Source organism: Phascolarctos cinereus, unplaced genomic scaffold, assembly GCF_003287225.1.
Source record: "Phascolarctos cinereus isolate Bilbo 61053 unplaced genomic scaffold, phaCin_HiC Scaffold_9;HRSCAF=440, whole genome shotgun sequence".
In the NCBI taxonomy this organism is placed as follows: Eukaryota; Metazoa; Chordata; class Mammalia; order Diprotodontia; family Phascolarctidae; genus Phascolarctos; species Phascolarctos cinereus.
The window spans coordinates 7646587-7665365 of NW_027556402.1; the positions used below are offsets into that span (position 1 = coordinate 7646587).

The 18779-nt window shown below is 40.0% G+C and overlaps 1 protein-coding gene across 1 annotated transcript in view; it reads right to left on the reverse strand.

Moving 5' to 3' along the window:
• Positions 1-2423: 2423 nt before the first annotated feature.
• PRDM5 (PR/SET domain 5) overlaps positions 2424-18779 on the reverse strand; it is a 181208-nt gene continuing 164852 nt past the window's right edge. Inside the window, 2 exon segments of the mRNA XM_021008339.2 lie at positions 2424-8844; positions 18400-18504. Coding sequence (XP_020863998.1) covers positions 8680-8844; positions 18400-18504 — 270 coding nt within the window. The 3' untranslated portion in view covers positions 2424-8679.

Here is an 18779-nt window from a genome sequence, read left to right on the forward strand (position 1 = left end):
TGGTGGTTTGCCATTTCCTTCTCCAGCTCATTTTACAGATGAGGAAACTGAGGCAAATGGGGTTAAGTGACTTACCCAGGGACACATAGCTAGTGTCTGAGGCCAGATTTGAACTCAGGAAGATGAGTCTTCCTGACTCCAGGCCCAGCAATCTATCTGTGCTGTACCACCTAGCTTCCCTAGGGATAATAAGAGTCAAAAGACAGTTTCTGCCCTCAAGGAGCTTACAATCTAATGCATATTTTGTATATTTGTATAGTGTTTTGTATAGCATTTTGAAGTTTGTATTACAATTTGTATAGTGTTTTGAAGTTTGCAAAGCACTTTAAATACATCTTCTTTAATACCCAACAACCATCTTGGTAGGTGTTATCTCAATTTTACAAATGAGGAAAGTGAGGCTGCCCAAAGTTAAGTGACTTTCCCAGGGTCACACAAGAAATAACCATCTGAGACAGGATTTACTGATGCCTCCAACTCCAGCACTCTGTCCTCTGCCAAGTCTTCTCCTTTTTTCTCTCCCTGACATGCCCCCTTCTTTCTCTCTACTTGCAGAGGCACTAGCCTGGCACAGAGCATCGTCGCCTCATTTAGGGACTATTTCAGCGGCATCTTGGTTGGTCCTCATATCTCTCCCTACTCTGTTACATTCTCTACCCAGCTGCCATAATGCTTTTCCACAGGGCTGCTCCTTTCATCCTTCTACTTAGGAGACCCCAATGGTGCCCTATTATCTTCAGGCTCAGACGCATCATGTTCTCTTTGGCATTTCGTCTCTTCACAACCTGGTCTCTTCCTATCTTCCAATTCTTTTTCGTGTTGTTCCGCTTAAAGGATTTTCCAGTATAAGAAGGGTGACACACTTGCGATCCTCACAAGGGATCCTCCGCCTCCTGACCCCATGACTTCGTACTGGCTATTCTCCAAGAACGGAATGCTTCTTCTCCTCCGTTGCCCCGACTGGCTTCCCTCTGGATGGCTCAGATCCCGCCTTCTCCCCAGCCCTCCTTACTTCCCTGTCTTCTCTCTCTGGCTCCCTCCCATTTATCTGTGTGTGCACAATTTGTTTCTTTGTTTGTTTTGCATGTTGTTCCTCCCACTACAATGCGAGCTCCCTGAGGCTAGAAACGTGCTTTTATTCTTTGTTTAGTATGCTCAGTGCTTAGCACAGTGACAGGCACATAGTAAATGCTTAATAAATCTTTGTTGACCAACTGTGTAGTGGACAAAAATTTCAGTTTATTATGAATGCAATTTATTGGTTAGGGATGGCCAAGAAAAGAGCATCTGCAATTTCACAGGAAGCTGTGTGAGACTAGGTACTGTGCCTACAAATGGCATGGCTCCAACTGTCCCTGCCTTGACTGGGCTTTGTTCAAAGGCACCAACACCCAAGGGTAGCATGCTTTCTCTTTCTACTGATTACTATCCCTGCCCCTCACCTCGTGTTCCTCAACTCACCCAAACCATCAGAGGGTCCTGCAACTGCTGCATCAGCAACTCCATAGCGCCCCCTTTCTGCAGCCTGGGATTACACCCTATGGTGTCCACTAGGGTAGGCCACTTCATGTGCTGGCACGTTTGCGTCTATAACTGGATAGTTATTTATACCACATGTATCCCTATCCTTAGTCTCTTTAGGTACATTTCTAGGTGCATTATGACCAGATAAAGGAATTTCAGAATTCTTTAACATAGAAAGAGAACCCTTGTCAGTAAGAGCAAGGTCCAGGGTGGGACCATCCTTGTGCGTGGCTAAGATACAAATAGAAGAATAAGTTATGGGAAATTAGGATATTTGAGAGAATAAATGTGTATTTTGAAGTCCCCTGGTATGAGATCAGGAGTAGACACAGAATTAGACACTGTAAGCTGAATACTGAACCTTTTGATAAAGGAGAGAGAATGTCTTGGGGGCTGATAAAGGGCCCCAGAATCTTGATTGGGAGATATATTTGAACCAAGTGATGCTCTAATGGGTAGAAGTTTTTCAATGATGGCAGTAGATGGAGTCTAGAAGTCACACTGGGGATCAAGGAGTATCCCAATTCCTTCTCCTAGACCAATGAGTCAGGGGGATAGGGTAAGTACAACCAGCAGTGGAAAGGATGGCTGGGGTTGCTGCATTATTCAGGGAGAGCAAGATTTTGGTCATCTTGACTTCTGTCTTGCCTCTGGACTTCAATGACTGGAAGACAGTGAGGCTGATGGCTTTGTGCATCTGCCTCACTTAAGTCCAATTCGTGAGCAAGTGAAAACATCACCCCATGATGTCATTGGTCTTCTTCAAAAACAAAGAATAAACAACAGCACATGCATACATGTACATGTATGTAAATGCATGTATAAGCATGCATATATACTCATCTAATTAGTACCTCACAGAGGGATCAATTGGAATAATTTATTTCAGTCCCATTCAATTCAGTTCAGCAAGCATTTATTGGGCATTTACCATGAGGCAGATAAAAGCAAAGCATTTCCTCCCCTTGAGAAGCTTACATCCTATGCACGAATATACCCATACAAGAAACAGCTGTAGGGATGGACCTTACACGTTGGTCTCAGATATTCTGCCTATGTGAATGTGAACAGGAATCAGGTGCAGATTTTAATACAAAAAACAAGACAATACAAGGCAGATACGATGAAACAATGTCTTCATTTCCATGTTCAAATCCGTAGCAATTACAAAATAACACTCGTATGCCTTATTTAACATTCATTTAATATTGTTTTTAAGTTTCCTATTATTTGAAGGAGAAACATTTTGGCAAAGTGAATAGAAAACTAGCTTACAAGACAGTAAGACCAGGGTCTTGGTATTGCCTCTCATATCCACTAACCACGGCACCCTGGGCAAGACACTGAAGCCCTCAGTGCCCCAGGCAGCTGTCTTCAGAGTGAGGGAGTTCTCTCACCTGAGAGGTCCCAGCACTACTGAAATCTCAGGTTTGGCTCCTTCCTCTGTCCTATTATATGCAAATATTGTGCTAACTTCTAGAGATAATATGAGGAAGAATGTGCTCACTTATTTTGAGTAGCTTCCCATCTGATAGGGATGACCAGGGATATATGCAAATATTGTGCTAACTTCTAGAGAGAATATGAGGAAGAATGTGGTCACTTATTTTGAGTAGCTTCCCATCTGATAGGGGTGACCAGGATTTAGAATAAGGTCTGTGCAGAAGATTCCCCTAAAATTAACTTGGACGTGTTCTGGGTCTTCATGAACATCTTGGAGCCACCCTAGGCCTACAGCTAACGTCCACAGATGAATACACGGCAAAAGGGAGTTTGTAATTCAACTTCTAAGTATGTGGGAATTTCAATACAGGAGCAGTGGGGTGAGATGCAAATAAATACGTGTTTATTTTCTTTTCTGTGTCTCCATTTCTCAAGCCAAGCTGACAAAATCTCTTCTCCTTTTAAGATAGATAAAGCCCTTAAAACTTAGAAACATCTTTTCAGAGGGTGCATATGCTAATGTACCTGGGAATTCTTTGCTTATTTGGAATTCTTTGGTTTTTACCATTGACTTTGGTTCCAGTTTAAGGGAAATGGGAAGATGGTAGACCAACAGACAATTCAGTAGCTTTTTCTGAAATCCCAAGAGACCTGAGGAAATGTCACAAGTCTCTTACTAAGGCTCATTCTCCAATAGAGAAATGGTGTGAACAAACCAGTCACAAAAGGAGGAATACAAACAATGAACAACCACATGAAAGACTCCTCCAAATTACTGTGTAAATAATAATAACTCCGAGAATTCACTCCATATCTTTCGAATTGTCAGAGATGACAATGCCCAGACCCTTTGAGCCAGACATTACATTGCTAGGCATGTACCCATAGGAGGGCCAAAACAGAAAGAAAGGTCCCATGTAAACCAAAATATTCTTAACAGCACTTGGGCTTTTGTTTGTGTGTTTTTTGAGAGGGGAGCAAGGACTATTAATGAAGTAAATGCCTATCAACTAGAAAATGACTAAACAACTTACGGTACAACAGTGTAATAGAAGTTGTAAGAATGGAATGTCAGAAAGAATAGAATAATAATAACAATAATGTCAGCATTTACAGATAGCTGTTTTCTAGGCACTTTGCACATGTTATTTTATTTGATCTTCATAACCATGTGAGGTAGGTTCTATTATTATCCCCATTTTACAGATAAGGAAACTGAGGCAGAGATTAAATGACTCGCCCAGAAGCATACAGCTACTAAGTGCCTTGGGACAAATTTGAATTGTCTTCCTGATTCAGAATCCATTGTTCTACCCACTATACCACCTTGTTTCCTGATATGACAGAGATGAAGAATTCAGAGAAACAGCAAGACTTACATAAGCAGAACTAGGAAAATAACAAACTACTTTTTGACAGAAATGTAAAAAGAAAGAGCCAAAAAGAACTGAAAGGTATAATTATAACAAACAAGTATAATCCTAGGGGACAATTTAAAAACATACCTCCCTCACTTTGCTATAGAGGGGCAAGGGGACTATGGTGTTTGATATTGCCTATAGAGCCTCAGACATTATCGGTGTTTTGGTTTGTTTTGCTGAACTACTTCTCTGTTTGCCTCAGTCTCTGTATCTCTGTGTCTGTCTGTCTCTTTCTCTCTCTTCAGCAGCTAGAGATATAATTGATAGAGCACTAGGCCAGAGTTTAAATCTGGCCTTAGAGACTTGTTAGCTGTGTGATTCTGGGCAAGTCACTTGACCTCTGTTTGCCTCAGCTTCCTCAACTGTAAAATGGGTATAATAAAGGGATCTAACTTGAAGGGTTGTTATTCAGTCATTTCAGTCTTTTCAGATGTGTCCAATTCTTTTTGACACCATTTGGGGTTTTCTTGGCAAAGATACTGGAGTAGTTTGCCATTTCCTAAGACTCCAATTCATTTTACAGATGAGGAAACTGAGGCAAACATGGTAAAGTAACTTGTCCAAGGTCACACAGCTAGTAAGTATCTGAGGTCAGATTTGAACCCATGAAGATGAGTCTTCCTGACTTCAGGCCTGGAGCTGTAACCACTGTACCATTTAGCTGATAAATTGAGATAAAATCTGTAAAGGCACTTAGCACAGTACCTGACACAAAGTAGGTACTATATCAATGCTTATTCTCTCCACCTCCCCCCTTTCCCTATCTCTGTCTCTGACAGCAATGACTTCCTCAATAGCAGTTGGGGAGGGGGTTATTCCAAAGCATATGTGATGGAAAAAGAAAAGACATCAATAAAATATGATTATGTGAGGAAAACCCCACTTCCCTTCACTGGTGCCCATTGGATGGTCCAGGCCCATCACTTCAGAAGGTTAGCCAGCCCCATGGCATGCAGCCATGCTGTGGTTTCCAGGTTAATTTCATCAGTAGCATGGTGTAATATGCAGAGCTGTAAGATTACCCACAACTCCTCTCAGGCTTCAGAGCCACATACGCAGGAAATTAGGCAGCCTGGGGCTGGAGTGGGGGGTGAGAAGTGTTCCAAGAAATGAGCAGAGGTTGGACACTCCAATAGACACACTAGACGATTTTACAGCTGTTCATTTCTTTTTTTTTCTTTTTGCCTTCAGATGATATTACGTATCATGTCAAAATTAATTGAAAACACTTTGCCTTTAAAATATGCAATTGCACTAAGTAAGATGGAGGGGAATTTGATCAAGCTATTTTTATAAAACAGCCAGCATCCCATCAGGAATTTCAGAAATGTGATGCCACATTGGTGTTCATTTCATTTCACTAAGTTCCAGTCCTTGAATTTATTTTTTGAAAAGATATCTTCACTAAATTTCAAATGCAGGCTTTTGTGCTATATTTTAGGACAAATGACTGTGCCCAGATCTCCTTTATGTGCCTCCTTGGAAGAAACAGCACCTGAGGGTGGTGTAGCTACAAGCCCAAGAGTGGCAGGCAGCTGAATCTTTCTGCTTGGGTCAAATTAGAGCACAGCACAGTTTCCTTAGAATTGACTCCTTTTCAGGAAGAGATACATCCCCAGAAGGGGAGCTATGTGAATACAGATTTCATTCTCAGTCTTCTCTCATTTTGGATGGCCTGCTACCGTTTTGACATCTGTCTCTACGCTTTAGCATATCCTCATCTTCCCCTCAATGTAATGTCTGTGTGCTGTAAATTTCAATCCACGGAAAGCGACCGAACGGACAAGTTTCCTACCCCAGTGCCCATTAAGGATCAGTGTCAACTGAAGTCACAACCATTCCAAAGATTCTATTTTTTTATCTCAATTTCTCAATTACTGACATGCTTAAAACCAAAAAATTCACTCACTTCTCAAGCCCCTGGCTATAAGCTTGAAGGAATTGGTCTTTTCCACATTCCTAGCGGAATGATATATGAATACCCTAGACATTCCTTTATAAACGTAGCAATTTCCATGTCATACTAAGACAAGCCAAGTGGAAGAGTGGATAACACGTGAGACTGAAGATCAAATCCAATCCGCAGGACTTCTTGGCTTTGCGGTGCTGGGCCAGTCACTCACCTCTCCTAGCCTCAGTTTCCTCATTTTTATAATGGTGATTAATACTATTTGTAACACTGTCATCAGGAGGTTGTTGTGAGGCACCAATGAGATAAAGCATAGGATGCCCTTTGCAAATGTTCAAGCCCTAGATGAATGGCAGCTGTTATCAGATTGTATTTCTTTGGCAGAAACAATAATAAAACATCTGTTCTGTCCCCCTTTTGCATCTATTTTTATACGTCTTATTTCCAGGGACAACTGATCTGAATTAAAAGGGAATAACGGTGTGAGGTGGTGAAAGAAAATTGGATTTGAAGTCAGAGAGCTAGATTTAAATCTTGCCCCACCACATGAGTAATGTCGGGCAGAGTGTTTGACCTCTCTAGACCTCACCCTCCTCTATGAAAGAAGGGGTTTGGACTACCTTGCCTTCATGGCCCCCTTCATACAGAGCAATAATAATAACAATAATGATCACTAGCATTTATATAACACTCCAAGGTTTGAAAGGCACTTTACAAATATTTTATCTTTAAAAAAGATAAAAGAGGAAGAGGAGGAAATTTGGAAGCAAATCACAAGTCTAGCACTGTAGGAAGGAAAAAATCATTTACACAGTAGCTAGTATATGCCAAGTACTGTGCTAAGCATTTTACAAACATCTTCTTATTTGATGCTCACAATACTCTTAAGAGGTAGGTGCTATTATTATCCCATTTTTCAGATGAGGAAATGGAGGCAGAAAGAGGTTAAGTGACTTGGTAAGGATCATAGAGCTAGTAAATGTCTGAGGCTGGATTTGAACACAAGCCTTTTTTTATTCCAGGCTCTATGCACTACATTAGCTAGCTGCCTACCTTTATTTGTGAATGGTTTAATAGGCAAAGAGAAGGGTAATGGGAAGGGTAGCAAAGGGAAGGAAAAGGAGAAGTGACAAAAGTAAAAGGAGCATTGTGGGATACTTGAGTTCCCCTGGCACATGGAGAACTCAGTATAAAGAGAGTGTCATTTACTCAAAATGCAAACAGAAGAATACTGTGGTCACCTTCCCAGACCACTTCCACCCACCTTCTAAAGTTGTAACATCCTTCAGAACTGCAAACTTAGTCTTTTTATTTTGCACCTTAAAAAAAGATTTTTCAGACTGATATGGACACATGTAATATACTTGTACCTACAGAGTTCTTCATCTGTGTGTGTGTGCACGTGTGTGTGCCTCAAATACATATAACAATATGATGTCACTCAACACAAAGGTGAGGAAAACGTGGTTTTACTACCAAGAGTTCTTCTTCAAAAAATTAATCTCCAATAAATCTGTGACTTCATGGATGTGGCTGTGTCTTTCAATGAACCAGGCTGCAGCTGCCTACCCACGCTTATTGTTGTTATTGTTGTTCAGTTGTTTCATTTGTGTCTGACTCTTCGTGACCCTATCTGGGGTTTTCTTGGCAAAGTTACTGAAGCGAATTGTCATTTCTTTCTCCAGCTCATTTTATAGATGAGGAAACTGAGTCAAACAAGGTTAAGTGACTTGCCCAGGGTCACACAGCTTGTAAGTATCTTGAGATTTGAACCCATGAAGATTAGTCTTCCTGAGTCCAGACCCAACACTGAATCATCTAACTGCCCTATATGCTTAGCCTTCTGTAAATTCACCATAGCACATCCAACGAGAAGGGCAGGGAGGGCATTCTTCACTTTCTTTAGATATTTTCTGCATCTAAACAGAACATATGGGATGCTCATTAATTGTCCTTTACACTCACTTTAAGATCAGGTCATGGTTCTGGATCTGGAAAGGACCACAGAGGTCATTTGGCCCTCCCTATCCCCCATTTTATAGATGAGGAATCTAACCCTCAAAGAAGTTAAATGTCTTGTTCAAGGTCACAGTCAGTAAACATCAGAAGTAGACTTTGAACCCAGAGTTCTAATTCATGAGTCAATGCTCTTTTCACCGGGTCACTTCCAATCTTATTTTTCTCTCTTGACTATGTGACCTGTGGAAGCCTTTCCTCTCATCTGTGCATCTCCACTGTTCAAATTATTGATACATTTTGTTTTCGCACAACAGATGCTTTCCAACATGCCTTTTTTTTCTGACAAAGTATAATTCCTGCAAATGTTTAATTGATTGTTATAAGAAAGGACAGCTGTATCTCCCCCGACTTCTCATTGCCTGGTCAGCTATCGGCCTCTCCGTGGACATTCTCCATATGTACTTTGAGGTAGTCATTCCGTGTGAACTTCTTGTGGCAGAAGGGGCATTCAGCCATGGGACGATTGGGGTTGTGGGTCAGCTTATGGCGGATCAACATTTTCTTCAGGCTGAAGGACAAGTCGCAAACCTGAATGATATTAAAATCAATAGCATCTTTAAAATCCCAAAGATACGTGAAGCTCAACCCAATACCACATAAACATCGTGCTGCCAAACATATAAGGGTCCACAGTTTTAGAGCTGGGGAGGGTCTTAGATATCACACAGCCCCATCCCTTCATTTCATAAACAAAGAATGTGAGGCCCAAAGAGGTGATCGTTTCCCAGATGCTCCTTTCTCTCCCTACCACCTGGTCATAGGATTATTGGCTTTAATATGTTTAACATGGAAAGAAACATTAGAATTCATCTATTCATACACACACACATATATATACATGCACATACACACAAACGCACACACACACACACACACACACACGCAGATGAGGAAATAGAAGCCCAGAGAAGACTCCTTAGACTTTTCCAACATTACTCAGAAAGAAAGTAAGAGAACTCAAACCTATGTTCAGTGATTTCTCACTCAAAGCTTCCAACAGACAGTAGAGGTCCATGGCCTCCAAACTTAGGCTTCAGGATGCCATTGAGTTGAGGTATACTTCTAGCATTATCATTGTAGTAATATTGATAACAAACATTTACATTACATTGTGTTAGTTAGTGAATCATTTTTGAATCAATCCTAGAGATACTTTAAAAATCCTCCTTCAGTCTTTTCACTTGTATTTTTTTTAATTGATATTCATTAGTGATACTCATCTACAGCACTTTTTTGTTTATCCTTTCTTACTTCAGTTATTGGAACTGTATATAACTCATCAAAGGAGTTTTATAATATTTTCTTCCTCAGATTTTGACAATAATTTGTGTAATATATGTATTAATTATTTATTAAATATTTGGTAGAATTATTCCCTAAATTCAAGTAGCTCACTCCTCACTTTACCTCCTTTCATGCTTCCTTTGTAGTTAATTGAACTTCCATTAATGAAGCTGGATTTTAAATGCCATTATTTGCAATTAATTTAGATATTTTGTATTTTTTCAATCCCACATTCTTTTGTTTATTCATTCATTTTTCATTATTTATTATTATATTCATATTTATTTCAAAACATCTTTTGTATTTGTTTTAAGTTTATTTATTGATTCTGTTTCTTAATTGAATGTTCAATATTTTCATTCATTCATTTCCCCCTATTTTATGAATTTATGTTCTCAGGGATGTATACACACATATAATATATGCATATATGTATATATACATATCTATCTGTGTGTGTGTGTGTGTGTGTGTGTATATATTTCAGTAGTGCCTTGGTTTCATCTTTTAAAACACTGAATGTTATTTAACATTATTTTTCATAAAGTTACTAATTATTTCTATGATCTTGTCTTTAACCTACTCATTCAGAATATTGGATTCTTCATTTTTTTCTCTATCTTTTCCTTATGGTCTACATATTATTATTTGCAATTTGCTATGGTCTGTAAAGGATGTTTTGGATAGCTGCTTCTTTTTTACATATATTTATTATTCTTTTTTGCCCTAGCACATGGCCTATTTTTGCAAAATTATCACATGCCAATGAGAAGTATGTATATTCTTTCATTTTCTCCTTCAGAAGACACCATAGGTCATTTAGCTTGAATTTCTCCAAGAGTGTGTTCAGTTTTCTATTTTCCCTTTTTGTTTGCGATTTCATTAGATTTTCATGGTGCTAGGAGAGAACAATTGCAGCCTATTATTAATTAGTCAATAACTCTTAAATGCCTACCATGTGCCAGGCATTGTATTAGCCACAGATCTTATATTCTAATGACAGACACAATAATTACATATATACATACATGTGGCTATTTATAGCATAAATACAAAGTGAACATATGTACACACACACACACACACACATACACACACACACATATATATATATATATATATATATATATTCATTGTCTCTTTAACATCTAAAAAGAAAGCATAGTGGAGTTAGCATGTATCATGTCTACTGCACCTATATAATACTCCTCAGAATGACTTCACAAGGCTTATTTCATATTTGTTAATATTTGATAAATAACTATGACTACCTACCAACTTGTACTACAGAGTTGAAGATAATAAAGGAGATGGTGGGACTCATAGCCTGCTTACTACACATACTTAAATATTGTTTAAGTGATGAACCGAATGAGACGTTATTTAGTCATCATCCACTCAGAAAAATGCCAACAGAAAGAAATGACTGTACAATGTCCAAGTTCAGTGCCAAGATAATCGTATAGGTGAGAGTCCTGTTTAGGAAACTTTGTATGCAAAGCATAGATGAGCAAACTGATGGAGGGTATTTAATACCCTACCACATTGTAGAGAGACTGAGCAATGTTCCAAGATACACCTCAACTTCAGAAAATACTCAATGTTCTATAAAAAGATGCTTTGAAAGCATCCATTGCCTACTTCCGTTCGTCAAACTTTCTGAGAAGCAGTGATGATGAATAACGAACAAACCTCATTCAAAAGAAAGGACTTCACTCTCACATTGCAGAAAGGCAGCCAAATCTAGATTAAAGCTCCGAACATTATGGAGAGGACATGGGAGTGGTGAGACAGTGTGGGGGAAAAAGGACGTGGCACGGAGTCAGGTGACTTGCATTTGAATCCCAGGTCTCAGATACCTTCTGGTTTTGTTATCTTGGCCAAGTCTCTTGAAGCTTTCCCTAGCATTAGTTTTTCTCTTCTTCAAAAGAGAGAAGAGAACACTTTAATCAATCAACAAGAATTTTTTTTAAATGTGAGACACGTTGCACCAAGCACTGGAAATGCACTGACAAAAAGAAAAGAGTTCCTGACCTCCAGGAGTTTACATTCTAAGAGGACACAATTTGTGCAAGTATAAGTATATGTGAAGTGTATACAAACTAAAATACATGGCAACAATCTGGAGAGTAAGGTAGCAAAGATATAATTAGGTCTGATAGACAGACAGACAGACAGACAGACAGACAGACAGACAGACAGATAGATAGATAGATAGATAGATAGATAGATAGATAGATAGATAGATAGATAGATAGATAGATAATAGATAGGGCATTTCCTATGTGCTCTGTGCCAGGCACTCTACCGAGTATTAATAAAAAACACAATTTAGAAAGAGACTCTCCCTGCCTAGAAGGCTTAATATTCTAATGGAGAAAGACAACACATCAAAAGGAATTAAAAGGTGAGGGGAGGATGGACCAGAGTCCCCAAATAGTGGCAAGGAATACAAGTCAACTGTCATTGGCTGGAATGAGCAGTGCAAAAAGAGAGGATGGCATGTGTGGGAACTTCATCAAATGGAGCTTCTGGGAGGTATTCATTAATTGGAAGAAGAGGCAAGAGAGGTTGAGGCATCTCTACACTGAGGAGGCCATTGAGGCCAAGGTGGAAAAGTTATCTGGGGAGTCAGGGGCTGAGCTGAGCTCAAAGTGATGAAGAAAACAAGGACCAGAAAGGTGAGTGATTTCCCTACAGCCACATAATTAGGAAGGTTCATAAGTAGGATTTGAACCAAGGCTTCCATGTATCTGGCACGCTATTCCTCATACTATGATACTTCAGAGGTCATCCAGCTCTCATTTCGTAGAGGCAGAGCCTAGGATCCAGAGAGAAATTATTTCTAAAGTTCTAAAAGCTAGTGAATGGCAGAGCTGGAATTAAACCTCAGGTGTTCTGCCTTCATTTTTCTGCTTTTGTTTTTCCCTTTCCAATATGCCACCTTGCTCTCTGAAGCATCCAAGATCTGTCACAAGGCAGGAAATGATTAATTACCAAATGAGGATTATGGACAATAAGCTCTTCAGACTCCATCCTTTTTTGATCACACTATTTTTCTTCCCATTATAATACTGAGAACAATCCATTACTATATTTCATTTAATTCCTCTAAATTCACTTTTTAATGAAAGTTGGATAATTAGGGAGAATTTTCAAGAGGAAAAATCATATTTAAAGGGTGTATCTAGCAGCAGTTTACAGGATGAATTAGAAGAGTCAGGACCAGGGAGAGGGACACCAGTCAGGCAGTTGCAATACTAGTCTGAGAAATAGTGATAAGGATCTGGACTAGGTTGCTCATGCCTTCTCCTACAAGGCTACCTTTCATGTGCTTTGTAAGTATCTTATATTTGTCTACTTATGCACATGTTCTCTCCCCAACTGGAATGTAAGCCTCTTGAGAGCAGGAATTGTTTTGTACCTTTTTTTTATTCTCAGCACTTAGCACAAGGCATGGCAAGTTGTAATCCTTTAATAGATGCTTGCTGATTAATAGGGTGATGGCAGGGGGGATGGAAATGTGGAGACAGGTCAATGGGAAATTATGAAAGGAATTGAACTTAAATTTTGGGTCTATGGAGAGGCTTTTGCTCCATAGCAGTTTTGAACAACTCCTCCTTCGCCTCCTCCTGTTACTACTACTACTACTACTACTACTACTACTAAAACAGTAATTGCAGTTAGCATTTATATAGTACTTTAAGATTTTCAAAATACTTTACCTATGTTATCATATTTAGCCCTGAAAACATTTGTGAGGTAGGTATTATATTTTCTCCATTTTACAGATAAGAAAACTGAGACTAAGAGAAAAGTTCAATGACTTGTGTAGAGTCCCATAGTAAGTGTCTGAAGTATAATTTGAGTTCCAGTTTTCCTGACTCCCAATTCAGCAGTCCATCCACTGGACCACCAAGTAACCAGCATAAGTGTGAGGAGTTATTTATTCACTGATGGTGCAGGACACAAAGTAGTGGGAGCGACATCAGATAAGCAAGTTGTGGCTGAAGAATCAGATCACCGATTCTGAGATCTTAAAGGTGGGCCAGCCAGGTGGCACAGTAGATAAAGCACCAGGCCTAGAGTCAGGAAGACTTGAGTTCAAAATCAGGCCTTAGATATTTACTAGCTGTGTGACTCTAGGCAAGTTACGTAACCCTGTTTGCCTCAGTTTCTTCATCTGTCAAATGAACTAGAGAAGGAAATGGCAAACCACTCCACATCTTTGCCAAGAAAGCCCCAAATGGGGCCATGGAGAGTCAGACACAAAGGAACATCAGAACTATGTCTTGAGTAGGACACTAATAATACTGCTAATAGGCAGTTTTGCAATGCGTTGAATTTTGCAAAGCTGTTTACATACATTATATCACTTGATCTTATCTGAGCCTCACAACAATGCAAAAACTGAAACAGACTTGAAATGACCTGCATACAATAACATGGCTAATGGGAGTGAGGATTTGCAAAGATCAGAAGGGCCCTGGTACAAATCACTGACTTAGGAGTTAAACCTCAGAGCAATAAGGGTGGGGGGAGATGTGACAAGGTGAGACCCTTATGGGAGAAAGAAGCAGGTGATTACAGCATGACCTGAGAGAAAGTGAAATTCTCTATAAAAAGCTGGTGCCGGAGGGAAGAGATGAGGAAGAGACCAAGGATGAAAGGAGTTTTTCCATGATGGGACAAATGTTCCACAGGGCACAAGATCAGGAGTTGTATGAGTTGTGGTGCATGGAAGGCACCCTACTTTCCACCTTCATTGTTACTTCAAATCGCATAAATGCTTCCCTTCGATTAATCATGGAATCATTTCAAACTAGGGAGACCTCAAAAACCATAATGTACACCCTCCTCATTTTACAAGAGGGAACTTGGCTCCTTGCAGAAGAGGCATCTTATTTCTCACATCCTTTCAACTTTATTAAACTGCATAGTGGTGAAATCAACCAAGGTCCTCCCCCAAAGCACATCTATTTGGGATTACAGAAAAAAAGAAGGATTTCCACCTGCCAAAAAAAAAAAAAAGCACAGATGCAGGAAAGGTGATTTTTCCCCTATGAAGCCTGTAAAAATACTTTACTCTGACAACATCATTTTGATCCCAAATAATCTTTTTGGCACTTGGTGACAGGCTCTGCTGGTCAATTTGTTATTAATAGCTAGATTGGTAAATTGTAACCATTTGTATCAATAGGTTATTAGAAGGAAATGAATGAGCAACAGAGCAATTACTCACATAAGGGAAGGAAATTGAAGCTCTAAGCACCACCACCCCCAGTTTGGGACAGGGAAGAGGGATGGCAAGGAGAGCCCGAATGAGCACAGACAGATGTGTTTACTTACAAAACTATCAGGATGAATTAGGTTTCAGTGTCTTGGTAAGGCTAGTCTGGATACCTCTGAGTGGAGTGGATAGAGTGCCAGACATAGAGACGAAAAGACCAGGGTTCAAATCTCACCTCTGACAACAGATTAGCTGTGTGATGCTGGCCAAGTTATCTGACCTCTCAACCTCAGGTACCACAGCTAATACTGTGGGGATAATGCTGATGTCTACCTCTCAGGATTGTCATGGAAATCAAGATAAGGTGTGGAAAGTGTTTCTCACATCAGAAAGTGTTATAGAAATGTGAGCTATCATGATGATGGTGGTGGTGGTGATATCCCTACATTAAATCTTGCTTATCTTTAGAAAGAAGATAAAAAGATCTGTACTATCTACTACCAGGGCTGCTGAAATTCAAATGTAAAGTACTCTGTAAATATTAAAGGGCTATTTAAATGATGATGATGACAATAAGAGCTAATACACACACCTACACACACCTACTATGTGTCAGACACCATGTTAAGTGTTTCATAAATATTATTGCATTTCATCTTCACCACACTGGGAGGTAAATGTCATTTTTATTTTCATTGTACAGATGAAGAAACTGAGGCAGTCAAGAAGTCAAATGGCTTGCCGAGGATTGAATAGCTAGTAAGTTTCTGAGGCTGAATTTGAACTGAGGTCTTTGTGATTGCAAGCTCTCTCTCTACTGTTCCAGTCATGTCAGCGATCCTCTTCATAATAATTATACACTCACCATTTGTCTACCATAGATGGAGGGACATGTATATATGATTCATAGAATTTTTCACCTAAATTATAAAAAGGCTAGGGGGTACACACTCTGTTTTCTGCTAATACTAGGCTGCTGGAGGGTCTTCCTTGCTACAGCAGTCTGCAGAATATGCTCTTAGCCTCTGTGGATACGGGGCCATAAATGGTCATGACAATGGTTATGTGATCTATAACAATACAGTTCCATAATTGTATTCAATGCCTGTTGTTTGGTTAGCACCAGGTTTGTCTCAGGAGGTGATAAATGTAGAAAAGGCACACTCCCTGCCCCCCTAGAAGCCAGTCTAGTAGGAAGGATAAAACACCCTTCAAGATAAATATCATGTACAAGCGCACCCTTTAAGTACCTTCGAAGTACCCAGATGATGCATTGGGTGGAGTGCTGGAAATGGAATCAGTTCAAATTCTCCCTCAGCCACATAATAGTTGTGTGATCCTAGGCAAGTCATTTAAATTCTGATTGCCTCACTTTTTCTCCTCTGTAAAGCACCTACTTCCCAGGATAGTTGTGAAAATAAAATAAGAAAATATTGTAAAGCACTTTGTAAAACTTAAAGTGTTATGTAACCGTTAGCTATCATTTGTTATTATTAATTATTATTATTATTATTAATATTAGAGAGGTTCAAAACATAGTGTCCTGTGTAAAGTCTGGGGTGAAATGTCATGGAGAGGATTGGAGCAGAGAGGGAAGGGGAGAAAAGGAGGGCTCTCAGAGTGGGTGGTGGGGAGTCCAATATGCTTCTCAAGAAGAGTGCTCCTCAGAGAAAATAATGAAAGCACCTGCAGAGATGACTTGCCCTGGGAAGGCAGGCCCCACAGACCACAGAAGTGCAGATTGGGCATTAGTAGTATTAAGGGGCTAGAACAGAAATTGTTTCCTCATTCCCCAAATCCCCAGGGTCTTTTCTAGTCTCTTCACTCACATGAACAACATGCAATAAAAACGAAAGATTGAATTAAGATAAATGACCATTTGCTGTTTTCATGGAAAAGCAGACTATTAGTACGGTCATAATATGAGAAAAGTAGTTTGCGGACCTTAAAGCACCATCCAAATTAGCTATTCATAATAAGAATTGTTATGATTATCATTATTATTTTTATCATCATTCCTATCCTAATTCCCAGGGATGAAATAACCACATTTCTTCCACTTGACTTCTTGACACCACTTTCTTAAATAAAACCTCTTTTAAAATAAAAAAGGACATTCCTCGAAAAGTTCTGTGTCTCACTGTGTTTAAGATGTACAAAATTCTGGCCAGAAGGGCAGCCGCTGGCATTCACCACAGTCACTGGGGAGAAATTAGAGAGATGACAAGCTGGCTGCAGATGCAAAGGAAGTGGGGAGAGTGGCTGAAATCAACGACAACCCTTCGGAATTAAGACAGTCCTTAAAGTCCAGAAGAGAAAAGAGATAGAAGCGGAATGGCAGGATCCCCTTCAATGGCCAGGCAGAGGGAAGGATGAAACGGCAGCGAGTGTGGTGCCTGAGGCAGTCGTTGGGAATCTGCCTGCTGCATGGCCAGAAAGTCCTCTGTCGAGGCTTTACAAAGAAATCATAAGGCAACCAAATCCAAGTGCATCACTGGCAAATTTCTCTTTCCTTGTTAGAACACCAGGCTTGGTGTCAGGAGGACCTGAATTCAAATTTTACCTCAGACCTTAGTAGCTACGTAACTGTGAGCAAATAATTCCATCTTTCTGGCTCTCAGTTTCTTCATTTGGAAAATGGCATGAATTATAATAGCATTGACCTGCCGGGGTGATAGGATTGAATAAAAAACAAACCACTCCAGTATCTCTGCCAAGAAAACCCAAATGGTGTCATGAAGAGTCAGACATGACTGAACAACAGCTGACCTCTGAGGGTCACATAACTGAGCAGGATCTTAAATACACACAGATACAGACCCACACATGAGCGTGCGTGTGCACGCACACACACTCACACATACACACTCACTCCTTTAGTGCTTCCCCCATTCCTGTCCTCCTGACTTTTCTTCTCAAACTTTCAACATCACTCAAAAATGAACTAAAAATACCCTATTTTTAACTCATTTAAAAAAAATGTTCACATTTATTGCCTCAGTTAAGTTCAGGTGCATATTCATTCATAGTTTACATAAGCTTGGCCTGATGTTTTTCTATGAATGCAGTGATGCTTTGGAGGCACTGAGATCAGTCTAGGTTCCTATATGAGCTTCTGGTCTGGAAGATTAAACAGCCAGGTTATTCAACCTATCCAGGGAAATCCCTACCATACACAGGGTTCCAGAGTTTTATGAGGTATAGAAGGGCATATCAAATAATAATTCCCATTGGGGTAAGTAATTCATTACTTGCTCATCTTTCTCACCAGACAGTAACAGTTACCCCTGACAAGCCAAGATGTCTTGACCTGCTCAAAAGCTGGGTAGGTGCAAGAGGGCCTATGGACAGCATTGTGAACTTTTGACTCAGAAGAACCGCTAAATTGTGCTCCAAAAATAAAACAGGCTCCATAGACGCTAAGCCACAAAACATATTTGTCCAGTCATTTCATCACCAGCAAGCAGGGTCAGTGCAATGATGGCCATTCACCTTGTGAGCAAAGCCTGAAGCACAAGATGATCAGAGGCCCTCTCTGTACTCAGGGGAGACCTGAGGAAAGCACTTACATCGCACTGGAATGGCTTCTCACCAGTGTGTGTCCTCATGTGCTCATCCAGGCCTCGTTTCTGACTGAAGGCTTTGTTGCACTGAGAGCATTGGTAGGGCTTCTCCTGCATGGAATGAGAGGCAACAAGGAAAAGTGGGTCAGGCAGTGGAAACGATCTGATACCTCCAAGGGAAAATCACAGGCACAGGTTTCTAAGGATTGTTCAGTGAGTCTGGAAAACAATGGTCCCTTTTAACTGTGCAGGTTACAGGATTTAAAGGTAGAAGAGAGTAAAGAGATCACTATCCAGCCTTTCTCCCCAGTCCCATCAATTTAGCAGATGAGGAAACTAAAGATTAGAGTCACACAACAGTCAGTGTTGGAGGCAGGAGTCAAACT